Source organism: Gorilla gorilla, chromosome 5 (genome assembly GCF_029281585.2).
Source record: "Gorilla gorilla gorilla isolate KB3781 chromosome 5, NHGRI_mGorGor1-v2.1_pri, whole genome shotgun sequence".
NCBI classification, from domain to species: domain Eukaryota; kingdom Metazoa; phylum Chordata; class Mammalia; order Primates; family Hominidae; genus Gorilla; species Gorilla gorilla.
In genome coordinates, this window is record NC_073229.2 from 97,605,272 (window position 1) to 97,628,182 (window position 22,911).

Consider the following 22,911-nt stretch of genomic DNA (forward strand, 5'->3'; position numbering starts at 1 on the left):
TACGACCATGCCCAGCTAATTTTTATTATTATATATATACTTTTTTGAGACGAAGTCGCACTTTGTCGTCCAGGCTGGAGTGCAGTGGCGCAATCTCGGCTCACTGCAAGCTCCGCCTCCCGGGTTGATGCTGTTCTCCTGCCTCAGCCTCCCGAGTAGCTGGGACTACAGGCGCCGGCCACCACGCCCGGCTAATTTTTTTTTATTTTTAGTAGAAACGGGGGCTTCACCGTTTTAGCCAGGATGGTCTCGATCTCCTGACCTTGTGATCCGCCCACCTCGGCCTCCCAAAGTGCTGGGATTACAGGCGTGAGCCACCGCACCCGGCATCTTTATTTTTTGAGACAGTCTTGCCCTGTCACCCAGGCTGGAGTGCCCTGGCAAGATCTTGGCTCACCGCAACCCCCACCTTCCAAGCTAAAGGAATTCTCCTGCCTCAGCCTCAGTTGGGACTAATAGGCATGCGCTACCACACCTTGCTTTTCTTTTGTATTTTTAGCAGATCTTCTCGCCTCAGCCTCCCAAAGTGCTAGGATTCGAGGCACTGCGCCCAGCCTTTTGCTTTTTTTTTGAGATGGAGTCTTTCTCTGTCGCCCAGGCTGGAGTGCAATGGTGTGATCTTGGCTCAGCCTCCTAACTATAGGCACCTGCCACCACACCCAGCTAATTTTGTATTTTCAGTAGAGATGGGGTTTCAGCATATTATCAAGGCTGGTCTGAACTCCTGACCTTGTGATCTCCCCACCTCAGCCTCCCAAAATGGTGGAATTACAGGCGTGAGCCACCACCTGGCCTGCTCCATTTTCTAATATCCCTTGCTTAGAATTATTGCAACATTAACGTTTATCTTTATTGTCATTGTCTCCCATAGAACCCACAAAACTAAACCTTGAGATCCATGGGCCTGCTAAAAACAGTCCCTAATGACAAAAATGTTTAATTGCCAATAATTAGGTAAGAGAAAAAGGACAGTTAAATATCAGAGTAGTTCTAGCTGAAATCTTTTAGAATTACACTAAAAAGCAAACGGTAAGTTACTAAGTTTGGAACTCCGTCTCAAAAAAAAAAAAAACCATGAAGATAACGCAATGCTAAAATGTGGCCTGTCAATGTAAACTGTCAACATTCTCCACTATAAAGAACTGAAACTGGGTTGAGGTTAGTAGGTCTGAACAAATCGCGTCCCACTAAGAGCACATGGGTTCTTCCTTGAGTCACTGCCGAGGCCCTGGCACATCTGAGATTTGGAAGATAAGTATCAGATTAACTGGGAAAGATACAGTACAGGCAGATCACTTGAGCCCAGGAGTTGACCAGCCTTGGCAACATGGCAAAATACAAAAATTAGCCAGGCGTGGTGGCAAAAACCTGTGGTCCCTGCTATTCAGGTAAGATCACTTAAGCCCAGAAGTCAGGACTGCAGTTAGCCGTTAACTTCCACTCCAACCAGGGCAGGAGTAAAACCCTGTCTAAACAAAAAAAGCCAAGCACTACCTTGAAATCAACTGAAGTTAGTTCTCACTTTTGAAATCCACTCCAAAATTTGTAACCAATTCCAACATAGTAACTGTTAAAAGAAATGCCACTTCATCTTAAAGCTTAAAATTCATTTATTGTAGTGAGCAAGTTTGTAATGAATACCAGCAGGTGGTGCTCAAGCCACAGTTGTCTAAGACACTGGGTTTCACAGGAAGTTAATCTCAATCTCAGTATGCAAGTAAACTGACTCATTCCTGCTTCCAGTGGGAACAATTTTTCAGTTAAATCTTGCTTCCTTGCATGTCAAGAATTCTCTACTGGTAAATCTTACAGGTGTCAACTTTCATTATCAGGGCATCTATTGGCCATCTATTAAAGGCCTTACCTGTTTTTTCCACTGTCATCCAGCAAATCTTAGACAATTTACTTGTGTAAACATTAGATAGCAAAGAAACTAAGGACAAAAATTAGTTCAATTTAGACTTGATACCTCAGAGCACTGGCTGATGGGACGGCATTTTATCTAATTCAGACTCAGATGAGGGAAAACGATAACACTTCATTACAAACTTGTCTATGGCCAATTCAAGTACCTTTGAATCTTGAGCAACACACATTGCCAGTCACTTTAAGAGGCCTTATCTCTTGGGCTGCTTTAACTCCTGCTTAGCATGTCCTTAAGAACACATGTCCTGGCCAGGCATGGTGGCTCATGCCTGTAATTCCAGCACTTTAGGAGGCCGAGGCGATCACCTAAGGTCAGGAGTTTGAGACCAGCCTGACCAACATGGAAAAACCTCATCTCTATTAAAAACACCAAATTAGCACATGCCTGTAATCCCAGCTACTTGGGAGGCTGAAGTAGGAGAATTGCTTGAACCCAGGAGGAGGAGATTGCAGTGAGATTTTGCCATTGCATTCTAGCCTGGGCAACAAGAACTCCATCTTAAAAAAAAAATTTTAAAAACCATCACACAAACAGAAAGCATGTCCTTTAATTTTACCTATCCTTCAAACTTAAGCAAAAATTTTCCTTTTATAACCAAAAAAAAAAAAAACCTTTAGACACTTTTACATATGGGAGGTCAGGCACAGTGGCTCATGCCTGTAATCCCAGCAGGAAGATCACGAAAAGCATTTTTCAAATGCACAAATGCTTAAAGATTCAGGAGTAAGTGGGCTATTACACCTGTTAAGCCTATTACCATGTAGTTTCATTCCTAGTGACCAAATAGACAAACTGCTAATTATCAAAGCATAAAAGGTATTAGACTCTGCAAGAGAAAAGAAATGTAGATTAGGCTAATTTTATAGCTGCTTCAAATTGCCATCTTTTTCTATTAGACCCTTGTTCCTATTCTGAATAGCACTCAATAGAACTTGTGAAACCATCAAACTGGCATAAAGCTTACTCCACTGACTTCAAAATGGATCCTTCCACTCATAGGGTGTACACTAGCCACTACACTTATTTATGTCATGGCAAATAGTCAACTTTCACTGCCCAGTCATTTTAACCTATGTTTCAACATGCACATCCCAGTAATTTGGAAACATTTTGTTTCCAAAGATTCACTTAATATTGGTTTAGCAACATGAAGCTTTCTATGCAACACAAGGACTCAGTTTTTGGCCTGCTTTAGTGACAGGCAATCAGCAACATGCTGCATTTCTCTCCAGTGTTGTAACCAAAGCAACCCTCCCATAGCTTAAAATGATATTCCTTCCCCTTCCAATTATGTGGGGGGAAAACAACCCTATTCTCCACCCAGAAGTGTTAACTCAAGAATTACATTTTCAAGAAGTTTCCACAGATTCGTAAAACCAGAATTAGATGTCTTTCACCTAAATGTCTCGGTGTTGACCAAAGGAACACACAGGTTTCTCATTTAACTTTTTTAATGGGTCTCAAAATTCTGTGACAAATTTTTGGTCAAGTTGTTTCCATTAAAAAGTACTGATTTTAAAAACTAATAACTTAAAACTGCCACACGCAAAAAAGAAAACCAAAGTGGTCCACAAAACATTCTCCTTTCCTTCTGAAGGTTTTACGATGCATTGTTATCATTAACCAGTCTTTTACTACTAAACTTAAATGGCCAATTGAAACAAACAGTTCTGAGACCGTTCTTCCACCACTGATTAAGAGTGGGGTGGCAGGTATTAGGGATAATATTCATTTAGCCTTCTGAGCTTTCTGGGCAGACTTGGTGACCTTGCCAGCTCCAGCAGCCTTCTTGTCCACTGCTTTGATGACACCCACCGCAACTGTCTGTCTCATATCACGAACAGCAAAGCGACCTATTAAAAAAAGTTAATTATTACCAAAAGTACTGTTCAGTTGTATTTTTCATCTTTAACACAACTTTTTTACATTTAAGTAGTCATCCTTACCCAAAGGTGGATAGTCTGAGAAGCTCTCAACACACATGGGCTTGCCAGGAACCATATCAACAATGGCAGCATCACCAGACTTCAAGAATTTAGGGCCATCTTCCAGCTTTTTACCAGAACGGCGATCAATCTTTTCCTTCAGCTCAGCAAACTTGCATGCAATGTGAGCTGTGTGGCAATCCAATACAGGGGCATAGCCGGCGCTTATTTGGCCTGGATGGTTCAGGATAATCACCTTGGAAAAAAGATTTGCGTTCAGTGCAAATCCAAAGTCTCAAATGACTTTAGCCTCTGCAATAAGTTAATGTTACTTTAAATTGTTACCTGAGCAGTGAAGCCAGCTGCTTCCATTGGTGGGTCATTTTTGCTGTCACCAGCAACGTTGCCACGACGAACATCCTTGACAGACACATTCTTGACATTGAAGCCCACATTGTCCCCAGGAAGAGCTTCACTCAAAGCTTCATGGTGCATTTCGACAGATTTTACTTCCGTTGTAACGTTGACTGGAGCAAAGGTGACCACCATACCGGGTTTGAGAACACCAGTCTCCACTCGGCCAACAGGAACAGTACCAATACCTAAAAATATTTACAGCATACTAAATACCTATGAAGGCAGACAGTACCCTATCAACTCAAATTCAACTTTGTTTACAGCCAACTTACCACCAATTTTGTAGACATCCTGGAGAGGCAGGCGCAAGGGCTTGTCAGTTGGACGAGTTGGTGGTAGGATGCAGTCCAGAGCCTCAAGCAGCGTGGTTCCACTGGCATTGCCATCCTTACGGGTGACTTTCCATCCCTTGAACCAAGGCATCTGAAACACAAGCATGCCAATTTGTGTAAGCATGAAATCGCCATTCCCAGAGCTTTTTAACAATGGTCTTGAAAGCCACTTACGTTAGCACTTGGCTCCAGCATGTTGTCACCATTCCAACCAGAAATTGGCACAAATGCTACTGTGTCGGGGTTGTAGCCAATTTTCTTAATGTAAGTGCTGACTTCCTTAACAATTTCCTCATATCTCTTCTGGCTGTAGGGTGGCTCGGTGGAATCCATTTTGTTAACACCGACAATTAGTTGTTTCACACCCAGTGTGTAAGCCAGAAGGGCATGCTCTCGGGTCTGCCCATTCTTGGAGATACCAGCTTCAAATTCACCAACACCAGCAGCAACAATCAGGACAGCACAGTCAGCCTTTAAAGAAAACAAAGACATATCCCTGTCAACTCTCCAAAGGACAAAACCAGTGTACAAAGCAAGCCTTTCGGGATAAAGAAACCTAGAATTATTAATCCCACCAACCTGAGATGTCCCTGTAATCATGTTTTTGATGAAGTCTCTGTGTCCTGGGGCATCAATGATAGTCACATAGTACTTGCTGGTCTCAAATTTCCACAAGGAGATATCAATGGTGATACCACGTTCACGCTCAGCTTTCAGTTTATCCAAGACCCAGGCATACTTGAAGGAGCCCTTTCCCATCTGTAAGGATTAAGAGTCGTTACTTGGTTACTAAAACACAAACTCCAGCTTCAATTTCCTTGTCCGCAGCCCTTAATTGGCAGTTTCCACTTTACAACTGCAAGTCCAGTGATTTTAGTCACTTTGGGTTACAGAAGCAACCAAAAAGCAAACTTTTATAAGTAGGATCTTAACTATTAACATCCAAATCTACTCACTAGCAACACGATTACAGAAGTCACCAAAAGCAAAATTATTTCATAAGTAAGGTCTTAACTATTAGCATTCAGATCTAAACCACTCACTAGTTCTGGGGAAATCACCTAATGATTCTACTGGTAAAACTCATTTTAGTTGATCTTTTCCTTTCTGGTATTAAACATACCTCAGCAGCCTCCTTCTCAAATTTTTCAATGGTTCTTTTGTCGATGCCACCGCATTTATAGATCAGATGGCCAGTAGTGGTGGACTTGCCCGAATCTACGTGTCCAATGACGACAATATTGATATGAGTCTTTTCCTTTCCCATTTTGGCTTTTAGGGGTAGTTTTCACGACACCTGAAATGGAAGAAAAAAACTTTGAACCACTGTCTGAGGCTTGAGAATGAGCCAAGATCCAAACTCAAAAAGGGCAAATTCCAAGGAGAATTACATCAAGTGCCAAGCTGGCCTAACTCTTCAGTCTCCACCCACTCAGTGTGGGGAAACTCCATCGCATAAAACCCCTCCCCCCAACCTAAAGACGACGTACTCCAAAAGCTCGAGAACTAATCGAGGTGCCTGGACGGCGCCCGGTACTCCGTAGAGTCACATGAAGCGACGGCTGAGGAAGGAAAGGCCCTTTTCCTTTGTGTGGGTGACTCACCCGCCCGCTCTCCCGGGCGCCGCGTCCTCCATTTTGAGCTCCCTGCAGCAGGGCCGGGAAGCGGCCATCTTTCCGCTCACGCAACTGGTGCCGACCGGGCCAGCCTTGCCGCCCAGGGCGGGGCGATACACGGCGGCGCGAGGCCAGGCACCAGAGCAGCCGGCCAGCTTGAGACCACCCCCGTCCGATTCTCGGTGGCCGCGCTCGCAGGCCCCGCCTCGCCGAACATGTGCGCTGGGACGCACGGGCCCCGTCGCCGCCCGCGGCCCCCAAAACCGAAATACCAGTGTGCAGATCTTGGCCCGCATTTACCAGACTATCTCGCCAGAAAAAAAGCGTCGCAGCTGGTCATCAAAAATTTTAAATGGCTAGAGACTTAGCGAAAGCAGCGAGACAGGCGCGAAGGTGCCACCAGATTCGCACGCGGCGGCCCCAGCGCCCAAGCCAGGCCTCAACTCAAGCACGAGGCGAAGGGGCTCCTTAAGCCCAAGGCCTCGAACTCTCCCACCCACTTCCAACCCGAAGCTCGGGATCAAGAATCACGTACTGCAGCCAGGTGCGTGGAAGTAATTCAAGGCACGCAAGGGCCATAACCCGTAAAGAGGCCAGGCCCGCGGGAACCACACACGGCACTTACCTGTGTTCTGGCGGCAAACCCGTTGCGAAAAAGAACGTTCACGGCGACTACTGCACTTATATACGGTTCTCCCCCACCCTCGGGAAAAAGGCGGAGCCAGTACACGACATCACTTTCCCAGTTTACCCCGCGCCACCTTCTCTAGGCACCGGTTCAATTGCCGACCCCTCCCCCCAACTTCTCGGGGACTGTGGGCGATGTGCGCTCTGCCCACTGACGGGCACCGGAGCCTCACGCATGCTCTTCTCCACCTCAGTGATGACGAGAGCGGGCGGGTGAGGGGGGCGGGAACGCAGCGATCTCTGGGTTCTACGTTAGTGGGAGTTTAACGACGGTCCCTGGGATTCCCCAAGGCAGGGGCGAGTCCTTTTGTATGAATTACTCTCAGCTCCGGTCGGGGCGGGTGGGGGGGGTGGTGGTGACAGGGAGACCGCCTGGAAGGGACGTGCAGAATTTTCCCTCTACCATTGCTGGCTTAGCTCCAAAGGTTGTATTGAGATTAGGGTGTACCTTCGCCTCTCAATCAGCCTCCTGTCCTCAGCCTTGCCATCTCGCTAGTCCGGGACAAATCCCTAGAGCGTCTTCCTCTGCGGGTCTCAGCCCAGCCCGGGGTTGGCTCCTCCTCCGCCCCGGCTTCCGCGCCCCTCCCGTGTGGCAAGGAGTACCAGGCCCGGGGACCCCGAGGGCCTTGGGGCGAAGGGTCGGGACTGGGGGCCTCCTTAACGGCTCACGGACTTGCGAGAGGTTCGGCTCGATGGCCGTGAAAGCGACGAATCCGCTCCTGTGCTGGCCTCTTGGCTCCTTCCATTCAAAGCCAGCTGCTTTTATGGAAGCCCGTAACACGTCATCTCCCCCTGGTACTCCAGATGTCCAGGCTTTCAGTTTAGAATAGACTCAGTCCTACAGTTAGCTTTAGATCTAATTCTAGTTTTGTTACGCCAAAAAGTTCCTGCGAGTGTGTGTGTGTGCCTCATGGTACTTTTTAAATTAAAAGGTGTACAGTCATTTGATTGCAAACATAAGGAACCTAAAATGCTTTCAGATTTTCCACATGATCTCATGTAGAGACTAAGATCTACAGCATCAGCAAGTTTATCCACCCAGTTTCCTAACCCCAACACTTGCTATGAAGTCACAGCTTCTCCTATTTAAATAAGTGCCTATTATATTTAAATAAGTGCTGTCGTTTTCTGTCATCCTATAGATTGTAACTGCATTTTAGCATAAATCTAGGGCAAGATTGGATGAGCTTGGCCTTTTTGGATGGCTATCAAGGCAGGCCTTGGGAAATGCTCCTCTGAGGAAAGAAGAACGTTTATTTTTAATGAGCTAATTACTAGATCATTATGTTTCTTCTTCCAGCTGTAGAATATCATTGCCCAGCTTCTCGAACAAACTTATTTATTAACAAGTATTTGAGAACCTACTATGTGGCCAACACTAAGTACTGTGGAGTTCCTTCTGGAGAGGAAACCACAATCAAATTGGAAGAGGAAAACAAGTTGGGAAGCAGTTGAAGGCAAAAGCGTATGGTGCTTTCTTGGTTTCTGTATCTTTGTAGTGTAGTTTTTCTAGTCCTTTCAGTTTTCACAGTCCACTTTTTTTTTCTTTCTTTTTTTTTTTTTTTTTTTGAGACAGGAGTTCTACTTTGTTGCCCAGGCTGGAGTGCAGTGGCGCGATCTCGGCTCACTGCAAGCTCTGCCTCCCGAGTTCAAGGGATTCCAACTGCCTCAGCCTCCCAAGTAGCTGGGACTACAAGCGCGCCCCACAAAATTTTGTATTTTTAGAAGAGACGGGGGTTTCACCATGTTGGCCAGGCTGGTCTCGAACTGCTGACCTCAAGTGATCCACCCGGCTCGGTCTCCCAAAGTGCTGGGATTACAGGCGTGAGCCACAGTGCCCGGCCACAGTCAAAGTTTTTCCTCAAGCCCCTGTGATTGCGGATAATAGTAAACGCTTTATAAATACCTTACACAGAATGTTTTCTAAAATATCACGCAAGGAATGACAAAATTACATGAATCCTTGATTTATACCTAAGTAACATATTGTGCAACACAGACTGGGTGTTCTGAATGTTGCGATAGTGGCCGAGACTTTCATTAGGTGAAGGGAGATCTCAATTCTCGCGTTTAAGAACCAACACTGGACCGGGCGCGGTGGCTCACGCCTATAATACCAGCACCTTGGGAGGCCGAGGCGGACGTATAACTTGAGGCCAGGAGTTCGAGACCAGCCTGGCCAACATGGTGAAACCCTGTCTACTAAAAATACAAAATTAGCCGGGCGTGGTGGCGCATGCCTGTAATCCCAGCTACTTGGGAGGCTGAGGCAGGAGAATCGCTTGAGCCCGGGAAGCGGAGGTTGCAGTGAGTCAAGATCACGCAATTGCACTCCAGCCTGGGCGACCGAGTGAGACCTTGCCTCAAAACAAAACAAAAAACCAATACCTTTGAGCCCATCGGAGCCACATTATTGTGCGTTAGGGGTAGTCACTGGCCACGAGCATTTTCTCAGGGCAGAGATCACATTTCTGCTCTCAGTGGGGCCGGGGTGGGCCGGAAGCCGGAGAGGGACTGGAACGCCGGTCCGGGGAAGCCCCGCGCGCACCTGGGCGCACCCTGCTTCCTAGGGAGGGAGGCTGGGGCGGCAAGGCGGGCGCGGGTGGTCCTTGCCCCGCGCCAGCTCGCCAGACCACGTCGCTGGCGTTTCTCCAGCGCTGGGTCACCTGCGGGCCGGCGGGTTCCCGCGGCGAACAGCTGGGTGGTATGGATACGCCGCTTGAGCCTCCCCAGCAACAGGTCGCCAGGGTCCGCCCTGCCACTCGCCCCACCTTTTTCTTCCGCCTTCTGACTGCGGAAGGAAGGGCCTGGGAGGAAGCAGAAAACCTCACGTGGCTCGGGGTGAGGGTCGGTTTTCGTCACCGTGAGCTGGCCTCTAAAAGACTTTTTAAGTCCCAAGTCTTCTTTTTCTTCTTATTTTAAATCCCTTTTCCCCCAGACCCTATGTTTTCAACATAATCATAACGGATTCCCCGCACCCCTACGCCTTTACAGAGATCCAGTATGCTTTTTACTGCCTTAAATGTTAAAGCGGTAACAGTAACGATGTTGAGGCTCGTAAATGTGTTTTGGGGTCATAATCTAAGGTAGTATTTGCTGAAGATTTTTCTTAAACTTGCTCATAACCATTTAGAGTGACAAACTTAAAATACATTGTAAGTAAAATCAACATGACCCCTTTTAGGAAGAAAAACAAAGATTTCAGTTATTTACATAGGAATAAGGCAAACAAGAATAGTTCTTTGAGGTACATAATTGTGATTCACCAAGCTTTCAGTATAGTCTAACCACTCTGCTATTAGTCTAATTTAAAGCAGCCTTAAATAGTTACATTTTACCATGGCTTGCCACGTGAAAATGATTTTTAAATCTTTTCATCTGCTGTAGCTACCTCTGAAGAAAAGATGATGGCCTGGTGCGTTGGCTCACGCCTGTAATCCCAGCACTTTGGGAGGCCGAGTCAGGCGGATCACCTGAGGTAAGAGTTCGAGACCAGCCTGGCCAACATGGTGAGACTCCCGTCTCTACTAAAGATATAAAAATTAGCCAGGCGTGGTGGTGTGCACCTGTAATCACAGCTACTTGGGAGGCTGAGGCAGGAGAATTGCTTGAACCCGGGAGGAGGAGGTTGCAGTGAGCAGAAATCGTGCCACTGCACTCCAGCCTGGGTAACAAAGTGAGACAGCATCTCAGAAAAAACTACATATATATATATATTTTTTTTTTTTAAGGGGTATTTTAGAATATGATTAAGCCAAGGAACTATTTGGACTGAGAATCCAAATTTTTTTTTTTTTTTTTTGAGATGGAGTCTCACTCTGTCCCCCAGGCTGGAGTGCAGTGGCACGATCTCGGCTCACTGCAAGCTCCGCCTCCTGGGTTCATGCCATTCTGCCTCAGCCTCCCGAGTAGCTGGGACTACAGGCGCCAGCCACCACACCCAACTAATTTTTTGTATTTTTTTTAGTAGAGATGGGGGTTTCACCATATTAGCCAGGATGGTCTCGATCTCCTGACCTCGTGATCTGCCCAACTCGGCCTCCCAAAGTGCTAGGAGTACAGGCATGAGCCACCACGCCCAGCCGAGAATCCAAATAAAATGACACTTTAGTGTGACAGGCACTGTTCTAATATTTGCAACATTTATTGTAATCCTACCACCCACATTGTATAGATGGAGCAGCAATGGGCAACAGGCAGTTTATGCGTAATAAGCACATATAGACATATATTCTTTTTTAAAGTTTTACCTTTTTTTGCACAAAATGGTAAAATACAATATGCCACCTTGCTTTTTTCACCTAATACAGCTTGGTGATCTTTTTTCATGGATACCTTAGGGCCCAGCAGAGCAGGATTGGAACCAGGGTAATCTGTCAGAGAGCTAGTCCTAACCCTTACCAGCAGGTCGAGGCAGCCTGATATAATGAAAATATCAGTGGCATCGGTGTCAGAAAATTAGGGATTTAATCCTCGCTCTTCTGCTTAGACCTATGACAGCCCAGCAGTTCTGAGTACATCTGTGAAATGGGTTGCCTCTTTGTTCCTACTTAACACCTATGTCACAATTCTAATATGCAATGACATGAAAAGACATGGGGGCTCTTTATTAGTACAAAAGACAGTGTTTCTACATGCTTTTTGGAGAATGCCTGTCCTTAATTGGTATGCCTGTGACACCAACTTGAGTCAGTAGAGATAATAAACTCATTGGTATCTTTGTAATTGTAAGCATTTTTACGTAGGTAATACATGTACATGGTAAGAAATTGTACAGAGGTTATACAATGAAATGTTACTCTCATTTTAGCAGTTTAAAGAAAGTCTGAAGAATACTCCAGGAAAATTGAGGAAACTAAAGCTACTTCTACTACTGGTCTCATAATTGCAAAGCCAGTGCCTACCATGATAAGTGCTCTCTTACTTGGTATGAAGGAAATGATTTTCTTCCCTCGCTATTTTTTTTAGTAAGTATATTATTTTATTGCTACATTAGAAATGAAAATAAACTCTGAGAAGCTGCAAAGGCATGCAACTTCATAAAGATTATGAAGCAATGGAGACACTCATAGAAGGTTAAAATTGGCTTTTCCTGTAGGAGGTGCAAACACTATACACACACAGGTCATCAATGGTTAGATTATTGGCAGCATCTGCCATGTGGAATTTATGCGCCAATGGGAAGATTTTTGGTGTTTTGCTTTGTTCTGTTTTGTTTTGAGACGGAGTCTTATTCTGTCACCCAGGCTAGAATACAGTGGCATGATCTTGGCTCACTACAACCTCTGCCTCCCGGGTTCAAGTGATTCACCCGCCTGAGACTTCCATGTAGCTGGGATTACAGGCATACACCACCATGCCTAATTCATTTTTTTCTTTGTTTGTTTGTTTGTTTGAGATGGAGTCTCACTCTGTCACCCAGGCTGGAGTGCAGTGTCACGATCTCAGCTCACTGCAACCTCCGCCTCCCGGGTTCAAGCGATTCTCCTGCCTTAGTCTCCCGAGTAGCTGTGACTACAGACACGTGCCACCACACCTGGCTAATTTTTGTATTTTTAATAGAGACAGGGCTTAGCCATGTTGGCCAGGGTGGTCTCGAACTCCTGACCTCAGGTGATCCACCCACCTCAGCCTACCAAAGATTACAGACGTGAGCCACCACGCCCAGTCCCCATTATATGATGTTTGAACACCGTATTTCTCCTGCTGGATAGTTTCCTTGGAAGAAAGCGTATTTTTTTCTCCAGTGTTAGTTTTCTTCAATTTTGACCTGTCAAACTTCACTTCTGACAAGTTTGGGTTTATCACTCATCTTGATTAAAAGAAAGCCTGAAGGCTTGAAGACTCGTGAAACGCTGGGCTGAGACCATACTGCTCACTCTGGACCAGATTAGAGTTCCTGAGCAGAGACCAGCAGTTGTAAGCCCAGTAGCAGGGCCCCCTCACTCAGTATTCATTTGTGAATCCATATTTTATAAATCATATGAATTTTCAGTATTTCTTTGTCTTCATAGGTGATATAGTTAACAGAGCACTTGACTAAGAGACAAGCTGGAATATATTCGTAGTCCCACATAATTTCTTTATCAGAGTGATCTTGAATAAATCACACTTGAGCTCATCATTTCTTTTTTTTATTTTTATTTTTTGAGATGGAGTCTCGCACTGTCACCCAGGCTGAAATGCAGTGGTGCAATCTCCCGTCACTGCAACCTCCGCCTCCTGGGTTCAAGTGATTCTTCTGTCTCAACCTCCCAAGCAGCTGGGATTACAGGCGCCCACCACCATGCCTGGCTAATTTTTTTGTATTTTTAGTAGAGACGAGGTTTCACTATGTTGGCCAGGCTGGTCTTGAACTCCTGACCTCATGATCTGCCCTCCTTGGCCTCCCAAATTGCTGGGATTACAGGCATGAGCCACTGCGCCTGGCCTGAGCTCATTATTTCATAGTAAAATAATCTAACATCTAATTCATAGAATTGATCATAAGGATTAAATAAGATAATGGACCAGATGATGCAAACCATTTTTACAAATGTCAGCGCTCATTGTACTTAGAAAATAATCATTAGCACTTTTATTTTATTTATTTATTTTTTTGAGACAGAGTCTTGCTCTGTTGCCCAGGCTGGAGTGCAGTGGCATGATCTCGGCTCACTGCAACCTCCACCTCCCAGATTCAAACAATTCTCCTGCCTCAGCCTCCGGAGTAGCTGGGATTATGGGCACATGCCACCACGCCTGGCTAATTTTTGTATTTTTAGTAGAGATGGAGTTTCACCATGTTGGCCAGGCTGTTCTCGAACTCCTGACCTCAGGAAATCTGCCCGCTTTGGCCTCCCAAAGTGCTGGGATTGCAGGCGTGAGCCACCGCGCCCAGCCAGCTCTTTTAAAAAGCAAAAATCTGGCCGGGCGCGGTGGCTCATGCCTGTAATCCCAGCTCTCAGGGAGGCAGAGGCGGGAGGATAGCTTGAGCCCGGGAGTTCTAGACCTGCCTGGGCAATATAGCGAGACCCCGTTCTCCACAAAAAGGAAGAAAAAAAAAAAAAGACACACACACACACAAAAAGCAAAAATCTGTTTAAAATGTAGAGTAATTTACAAATTCTCAACATTTATCCTAATAATGAGTACTATTTGGTCAATTTCATTTAAGTATTAGAATTATAGATTCACCAATCTATACAAGTGTCATACATACATGTGACAATGTGTGTGTTCTGTAAGTGGCAAGGACTTTTGAATTATGACATTCAATATATGTTGGTGCTGGGCATGGCAGCTTGTGCCACTAATTCCAGCTACTCAGGAGGCTGAGGTGGGAGGATGACTTAAGGCCAGGAGTTTGAGGCTGCAGTGAGATATGATTATTGCCATCTGGGCAACAGAGTGAGACCCTCATGTCTGAAAAGAAAAAAAAGATGATGGTAATTGCGCAGGACTTCTGAAGTCAGTCTTTATTCATCTATCCATCAAACATTTATTGAGCATCTGTTCTTTGCCAGGCACTGAGCTAGGCACTAGGAGACAAAAAGCAATCTCTGCTGCATAGCATATGTGGCAGAGCCCTGGAGAGGTAGGGGAAGGAAGACAAATAGTAAACAGGTAACTCCAGGAGAGCATGAGTCCTGGAACCAAGTATGCCTAAGGTGCTTTTGAGCATTCAGGACAGATTCAGACTCAGGGAGGGGATGAGGACAGCAGCACACAAAGCTTCCCAGAGGGCAGAGAGTCTCACCTGGGTTTGGAGGACAGCAGCAGGGAAACCTTCTCAAAGGACAGAAAGTCTCACCTGGGTTTGGTATGAACTGTGGGCATAAGCCGGTGAAAGGAGGCTATGAAGGTGGGAGGCTATGGAGTTGACTGCTCTAGGAAAGAAAGTGGGAGGAAGAGTTTACTCCTACAAGACAGTAACAGATAGCAAGATAGATCTGTCTGGGGGCATTCACCAAGGCCCTCAAGGAGCCTGCGAAGAACGTTGAATCTCTGGAGACAGACCAACCTGGATCCAAGTCTCGCGTCCACCACTTGCTGAACATGTGGCTCTGGGCAAGGTATTTGGTCTGTTTAAGCTTCAGATCCCGTGTCTGTAAAAAGGAGATAATAATAACTATTCCATAAGACTGCTGTGAAAAATTAGATAAGAAAAGTATTTCAAATGCCGAGCAAGATTTATTTGCACCAAGTTAGAATAGCAATTGGCAGAAACTTTTTCGTTTGTTCTTTTTTGTTTGTTTCAATCCATTGTGTTTATTACATATTACTTTAAGAGCAAAGAAGCTCTGAAGTTAGAACATTTTCACTCATATCTCTGTTGGCTCTACCACAACCAGAGGTAGAATGTTTAGCAAGTGATTTAACTTCACTGAGCCTCATTTTTCATATCTATAAAGTGATGATAATAATAAATAATATCTACCCCATAGGCTCGTGGTAAGGATTAAATGAGACAATATAAAATACTACTTCACCCAGTGCTGGACATGTAGTAAGCATTCAGTAAATTTTAATTGTTCTTTGATACATTATTTAATTTTTTGTTATGTGGGATTCCTCATTAACTAGCATCTTATTATAGAACGAAGTTTCTTTACTAAGAAAATGCCATAATGACCTTGCCTTGAGCTCTGTGTTTAATATTCCTGCATTTCAGGTTTCCTTATTAATTTTCCTATAACTTGCATTTTCAGAATCTTAAAGACGCTGTTCGCTGGGCGTGGTGGCTCATGCCTTTAATCCCAGAATTTTGGGAGGCTGAGGCAGTCAGATCAGTTGAGTCCAGGAGTTCAAGACCAGCCTGGGTGACATGGCGAAACCCTGTCTTTCTTTTTTCTTCTTCTTCTTTTTTTGGAGATGGAATCTCGCTCTGTCGCCCAGGCTGGAGTGCAGTGGCATGACCTCGGCTCCCTGCAGCCTCTACCTCCCGGGGTTCAAGCATTTCTCCTGCCTCAGCCTCCCAAGTAGCTGCGACTAGAGGCGTGCACTGCCAAGCCCAGCTAATTTTTTTGTATTTTTAGTAGAGACGGGGTTTCACCATGTTGGCCAGGATGGTCTTGATCTCCTGACCTCGTGATCCGTCCACCTCAGCCTCCCAAAGTGCTGGGATTATAGACGTGAGCCACCACACCAGCCTATTCTATTTCTAAAAAAAAGAAAAAAAAGATGCTGTTTTAGTCCACTTGGGCTGTTATTACAAAATACCTTAGACTAGGTAACTTATAAACAACAGAAATTTGTTACAGTTCCGGAGCCTGGGAAGTTTAAGATCAAGGCACTAGCAGATTCTGTGTCTGGTGAGGGCTTGCTCTCTGCTTCAAAGATTGTGCCTTTCAGCTGCATTCCCACATGGCAGAAAAGTCAAGGGAGTTCCCTCAGGCTCAGGCTTCTTTAATACGGGCATTTATTAAAGGATAGAGTTCTCCTGACTTAATCACTTCCCAAAAGCCCTACCTCTTAGTACTATCATACCTATTACATTTCAACTTATGAATTTTGGAGGGACATCAACATTCAGACCATAGCAGATGCCATGGTTTTTGTTTTTGTTTTTGAGACAGAGTCTTGCTCTGTCGCCCAGGCTGGAGTGCAGTGGGCGATCTTGGCTCACTGCAATCTCCCTCTCCTAGATTCAAGCAATTCTCCTGCCTCAGCCTCCCTAGTAGCTGGGACTACAGGCGCGTGCCACCATGCCCGGCCCTGGTTTGTTTTTTTGAGACAGTTTCATTCTGTCACCAAGGCTGGAGTGCAATGGCACAATCATAGCTTATTGCAGCCTTGACCTCCCAAGCTTCAAGCAATCCTCCCACCTCAGCCCCCCGGAGTAGCCGTGTCTATAGGCGTGTACCAACACACCTGGCTAATTTTTAAATTTTTTGTGGAGATGGCTCTCCCTCTGTTGCCCAGGCTGATCTCAAACCCCTAGGCTCAAGCTATCCTCTGGCCTCCGCCTCCCAAAGTGCTAGGATTACAGGTGTGAGCCATAGAGCCTGGCCAGATGTCATGGTTTTTTGTTGTTTGTTTGTTTGTTTTTGAGACGGAGTTTCGCTCTTGTTGCCCGGGCTGGAGTGCAATGCCGTGATCTCGGCTCACCGCAATCTCGGCTCACCGCAACCTCTGCCTCCTGAGTTCAAGTGATTCTTCTGCCTCAGCCTCCCGAGTAGCTGGGATTACAGGCATGCACCACCACGCCTGGCTAATTTTGTATTTTCAGTAGAGACAGGGTTTCTCCATGTTGGTCAGGCTGGTCTCGAACTCCCATCCTCAAGTGATCCGCCTGCCTCTGCCTCCCAAAGTGCTGGGATTACAGGTGTGAGCCACCACGCCCGACGATGTCATGTTTTAAATAATTGTGGACGAGGTAGGAGGATTGCTTGAAGTCAGGAGTTCAAGACCAGCCTCGACAACATAGTGAGTGTGCATCTCTACAAAAGACTTTTAAAAATTCGCTGGGCATGGTGGCACACAGTGTGATCTCAGCTACTTAGGAGGCTGAGGCTGTAGGTTTGCTTGAGCCCAGGAGTTCAAGGCTGCAGTGAACTATGATTGTACCATTGCACTCCAGCCTAGGCAACACAGTGAGATACTACCTCTAAAAAGATAAAATATAATGTAAAAATACCAGCCTGGCCAACATGGCAAAACTCCGTCTCTAATAAAGATACAAAAATTAGCTGGGCACGGTGGTGCACGCCTGTAATCCCAGCTCCTCGGGAGGCTGAGGCAAGATAATTGCTTCAACCAGGGAGGCGGAAGTTGAGGTGAGCCAAGACTGCACCATTGCACTCCAGCCTGGGTGACAGAGTGAGACGATGTCTCAAAAAAAAAAAAAAAAGTAAAAGTAGATAAATTATTATGAACATTATGGAGTTAGATGTATTAAGGAAAACAAGTTTGTTTAATAAAAAAACATGTAGGATTTTTTTTTTTTTTGAGATGGAGTCTCACTCTGTCACTCAGGCTGGAGTACAGCGGCACAATCTCGGCTCAATGCAACCTCTGCCTCCTAGGTTCAAGCGATTCTCCTGCCTCAAGCCTCTCAAGTAGCTGGGACTACAGGTGCCCACAGCCATGCCTGGCTAATTTTTTTTTTTGTATTTTTGGTAGAGATGGGGTTTTGCCATGTTGGCCAGGCTGGTCTCAAACTCTTGATCTCAGGTGATCTGCCCACCTCAGCCTCCCAAAGTGCTGGGATTACAGGCATGAGCCACTGTGCCTGGCCAAAAACCTAGGATTTTTAAAAGATGAAAAGCAGCGTAAACAATCACTTCTAATTCTAAAATCCTGTCATTTCTTTTCTAAGATTAAATCTTCTTTAGTCTTTTTAATTTTTTTCTTTTAAAATATAGTATCTCTTGAATTGTTGCTATGTCATTGCCTTTGTTTATCTAGTACCATCTGCTTCTGCTATATCTATTGGCAAGCTGTTCTTGCTGCAAAAGGAACTTTGCAGATTTAGTTTTAAAAAACGCCCAACCATTTCATATGTCACATACTCATCAATGAAAAGGGAAAACCAGGTCTCAATAACTAGAAAACCGCTATGGTAAGCTCTTAGATCATCATCTTCTTCTTCTTCTTCTTTTTTTTTTCTCACAATGAAGAAAGAATCTGGAAGAAGCCATCGTGTGAATACAAACTATTGACAATTCTCTCCATTAATTTGTTGTTGTTGTTGTTTTGAGTCAAAGTTTTTACTCTCGTTGCCCAGGCTGGAGTGCAATGGCGTGATCTTGGCTCACTGCAACCTCTGCCGCCTGGCTTGAAATGATTCTCCTGCCTCAGCCTCCCGAGTAGCTGTGATTACAGGTGCCCACCACCACACCCAGCTAATTTTGTATATTTTTAGTAGAGACAAGGTTTCACCATGTTGGCCAGGCTGGTCTCGAACTCCTGACCTTCAGGTGATACACCTGCCTTGGTCTCCCAAAGTGCTGGGATTACAGGTGTGAGCCACCACACCCAGCCTCTCCATTAATTTGTATATCTGCCACCTGGGGACCCACTGTAAAATAACTACTACTGTTCCTTTATGGATAGTACTGTATTGTTTTCACACTTGATTTCATTAATTCCAGTTAACGTATACCAACCTTTGTGCTCAAGATCTAGAACAATAAACTCTTCACTTTGGAAGACAGTTTAATTTCCATGTACTGAAAACCACTAATTTTACAGGTGAGAAACTGTGGGAATGACTGAGCGATTTGCCCAGTGCTCATGTGGCTAAAGATCAAGCCTGCCCGCCCACCTTATGACTTCCATTTTTTGCCTTTAGCGAGTAAAGCAGTAGGGATTAAAAGTGTATGTTCTAGAGCCAGACTAGCTGGGTTCCAAGCCCAACTCTTAATATTTAATAGCTATGTGACCTGAGGCATATTAAACTCTTTAAGTCTTAGCTTCTTTATTTGCAAAATGAGGATAATATTCCTCATTTATAAAATTATGACAAATAAGTTAATATACGTATTCTAAATTATTTACATTGTTTAAGTATTAGCTATCATGTTTTGTTCATTAGTCTACCTTCAGGACCTAAAACAGTACCTGCACAATGACTTTGCTAAATGAATAATTGAATGGATAAAGGGTAAGCTGCTTCCCTATGCCATCATTGACTAGTTGACTTAAAAAAATTTTTTTAACATATATTTTTGTGGAAGGATGGTTCTCACTGTCAGACATCAATAGGTTAGTTTGAGTTGCAGAAGGTAAGTGAAAATTGTAGGTAGGACTACTTTTAAGATTTTTGATCTACATTAATATGTTATGAAGAAATAATATGGCTGAACATTTCCCAAATTTAGTGAAGGATAGATTCAACCCAATGAATGAAAACCAAGCAAGATAGTAAGACTTTGTTTAGGCACGTTGTAGTCATCAGTCAGACTGGTGAAAACTAAAGTTTAAGAAAAAAACTTGGATGGGCTTGGTGGCTCATACCTGTAATCCTAGCACCTTCGGAGGCTGAGGCAAGAAGGGATTGCTTGAGCCCAGGAGTTCAAGACCAGCCTCAGCAACAAAGTGAGACCTTATCTCTACAAATAATTAACTGGGCATGGTGGTATGCACTTGTGGTCCCAGCTGCTTGGGGAGCTAAGGTGGGAGGATCACTTGAGCCCAGGAGGTTGAGGCTGTAGTGAGCCATGATTGCGACACTGCACTCCAGCCTGGGTGACGGAGCAAGACCCTGTTTCAAAAACAAAAACAAAAACAAATGACACAACAAAATACTCCTTTTGGAGGGCAGTGGCCAAGTCTGTAAATGCCACCCCAGAAATGGGAACTGTTATATTCCTTCCTCTTCCACTTTCCATTGCAACCAATAAAGATGGTTTGTAACATTAAAAAAAGAAGGAAGAAAGGAAGGGAGGAGGGGGGGAGGGAGGGAAAGAAAAGAAAAAGAAAAAACTGAAAGTTCTCAGAGAAAAATACATTACATACAAGGGACACATTACATACATGGAAGCAATGGTTGACTGCTTCTCATTAGGAACATGGAAGCTAGGAGGTAAATGAACAACATCTTAAAGTACTGAAGGAAAAAACAAAATATGTCAACTTAGAACTCTATATCTAGTGAAACTATCCTTCACAAATGAAGACAATAAAATCACAATGAGATATCACTACACACCCACTAAAGTAGCTAAAATTAAAGAAAGACTAACAATACCATCTTTTGGCAAGCAATTAGGAGTCTTATACAGCTGGTGAGAATGTAAAATGGTACAATCTTTTAGGAAAACAGTTTAGCAGTTTCTAAAAAAAGTTAAACATACATCTACCATATGACCATCCATTCCACTTTCAAGTGTTTACCCAAGAGAAATGAAAGCATATATCCAAACAAAGAATTGGGCCAAAATGTTCACAGCAGCTTTATTTTATCCACAAACATGGAAACGACCCAAATGTCCATCAACAGGTGAATGGAAAACAAATGGTGGTATATCCATATACTAGAAAACTACTTAGCAATAACGACGAATGAACTATTGACAAATCCAAAGACATGAATGACTTTCAAAGTACTTGTGCTGGGCAGGGCGTGGTGGCTCATGCCTATAAATTCCAGCACTTCAGAAGCCCAAGGTGGGAGGCTTGCTTGAGGCCAGGCATTTGAGACCAGCCTGGGCAGTATAGCAAGACCCCCATCTCTATTTAAAAATTAAAAAAAACGGCTGGGCATAGCGACTCACGCTTGTAATCCCAGCACTTTGGGAGGCTGAGTGGGCAGATCACCTGAGGTCAGGAGTTCAAGACCAGCCTGGACAACATGGTGAAACCCCATCTCTACTAAAAATACAAAAATTAGCCGGGTGTGGTGGCTGGTGCCTGTAGTCCCAACTACTTGGGAGGCTGAGGCAGGAGAATCTCTTGAACCCGGGAGACAGAGGTTGTAGTGAGCCGAGATCCCACCATTGCACTCCAGCCTGGAGACAGAGCAAGACTCCGTTTGAAAAAAAAAAGAAGGTCCCCTGTTACTTTCCATTATAGCTTCTTCTTTGTTTCCTTCTAAACACTTACCACAACATGTAATTATCTTATTCATTTGACTATTATTTCAGCTTTGTCTCCTCTCCTAGAATTGAAATTCCAAAGCAAAGATCTTTCCTGACTTTTTTTGTTTTAACCATGGTATCCAGTGTGTGGTGCATAGTAGATGTTCAGTAGACATCTGTTGAATGAATACATAGAGAGGGAATCTGGGAATGCAGTCTGCTTCTCCTCAAGTACATATATTTCACTGACATTGTCTTCAGTTTTAACTATGAAAACCTGCCCTTGGGTATTAAAAATCATTCTATAATTCATATGTTTTCCAGCCGTCTTCCTAATGTGCCTTGGTCTTTCTTCTTTTCTAGTTTGGACTTGCACTATGTTTTCTTGCTTGTTTTTTTTTTTTTTTTTTGACGACGGTGGAGACGGAGTCTCGCTCTGTAGCCCAGGCTGGAGTACAGTGGCGTAATCTCGGCTCACTGCAACCTCCGCCTTCTGGGTTCAAGCAATTCTCCTGCCTCAACCTCCTGAGTAGCTGGGATTACAGGCATGCACCACCATGCCTGGCTAATTTTTGTATTTTTAGTAGAGATGGGGTTTCATCATGTTGGTCAGGCTGGTCTCGAACTCCTGACCTCAGATGATCCACCCGCCTTGGCCTCACAAAGTGCTGGGATTACAGGTGGGAACCACCTCGCCCAGCTTTTTTATTTTTTCTTTCTTTCTTTCAAAGAAAAGGTCTCATTCTGTCGCTTAGTCTACAGTGCAGTAGCATGATCATAGCTCACTATAACCTCCAACTCCTGGGCTCGAGGGATTCGCCTGCCTTAGCCTCCTAAGTAGCTGGGACTACAGGCCCACACCACCATACCTAGCTACTTGCTTGATTTTTTAAAGTTTGCGTGAGAGTGAGGGGTTCACCCAGGACCTGGTAGAGGTAGGAAACATCCTTAAACATCGTTGCCTTGATGTCTACTTAGCAAATAAAGAATGACGTTTTCATGTGGCCTAATCAGAAGAGTTGGTCACACTTATAACTAGGACTGGCTTAAAGACAAGTAGAGGATGGTAAGGGCTGAAGGAACTCATTGAGAACAGAGACATGCCTCTGTTTCTTTATCATCCAACCATTAATCCATCCCCTCTTTCAGTAATTATAGTGTTTACTGATCTCAGACCCAGACAAGAACCATTCTACATGTTTTATACATATTAACTAATTTAATTCTTACAGTTACTATAAGGGTAAATACTGTTAATATCCCCAGTTTATAAATGAGAAAACTTATGGCCTGGTGTAGTGGCTCACACCTGTAATCCCAGCACTTTGGGAGGCCAAGGTGGGTGGATCACCTAAGGTCAGGAGTTCAAGACTAGCCTGGCCAACATGGTGAAACCCCATCTCTACTAAAAATACAAAAAAAAAAAAAAAAAAAAGCAGGGCGTGGTGACAGGTGCCTGTAATCCCAGCTACTTGAGAGGCTGAGGCAGAAGAATTGCTTGAACCT

The 22,911-nt window shown here is 44.6% G+C and overlaps 1 protein-coding gene across 3 annotated transcripts; it reads right to left on the reverse strand.

Annotated features, from left to right (window-relative positions):
* Positions 1–3,360: 3,360 nt before the first annotated feature.
* Positions 3,361–7,800, reverse strand: EEF1A1 (eukaryotic translation elongation factor 1 alpha 1). Of its 3 annotated transcripts, none has more exons than XM_055390636.2 (8): positions 7,353–7,800; positions 5,725–5,898; positions 5,181–5,360; positions 4,776–5,072; positions 4,542–4,692; positions 4,198–4,454; positions 3,874–4,108; positions 3,361–3,780 (listed from the first exon to the last, which is right to left on the reverse strand). In XM_055390636.2, the coding sequence occupies exons 2-8, from the start codon at positions 5,866–5,868 to the stop codon at positions 3,656–3,658; spliced, it is 1,389 nt and encodes a 462-aa protein (XP_055246611.1). In that variant the 5' UTR covers positions 5,869–5,898; positions 7,353–7,800; the 3' UTR covers positions 3,361–3,655. The 3 variants fall into 3 exon arrangements, with proteins under 3 accessions (XP_055246611.1, XP_004044340.1, XP_063563232.1); XM_004044292.5 differs by having other exon boundaries at positions 6,843–7,411; XM_063707162.1 differs by lacking the exon at positions 7,353–7,800 and adding an exon at positions 6,206–6,698.
* Positions 7,801–22,911: the final 15,111 nt, after the last annotated feature.

What these genes read in the sequence shown, in the direction of transcription:
- EEF1A1 (XM_055390636.2), bottom strand. Translation starts at nt 5,868, where the DNA reads ATGGGAAAGGAAAAGACTCATATCAATATTGTCGTCATTGGACACGTA. An exon ending in TGATTACAGGGACATCTCAG is followed by an intron (nt 5,073 to 5,180) that starts GTTGGTGGGATT and finishes TTTTCTTTAAAG; the next exon opens with GCTGACTGTGCTGTCCTGAT. An exon ending in TGCTGGAGCCAAGTGCTAAC is followed by an intron (nt 4,693 to 4,775) that starts GTAAGTGGCTTT and finishes CTTGTGTTTCAG; the next exon opens with ATGCCTTGGTTCAAGGGATG.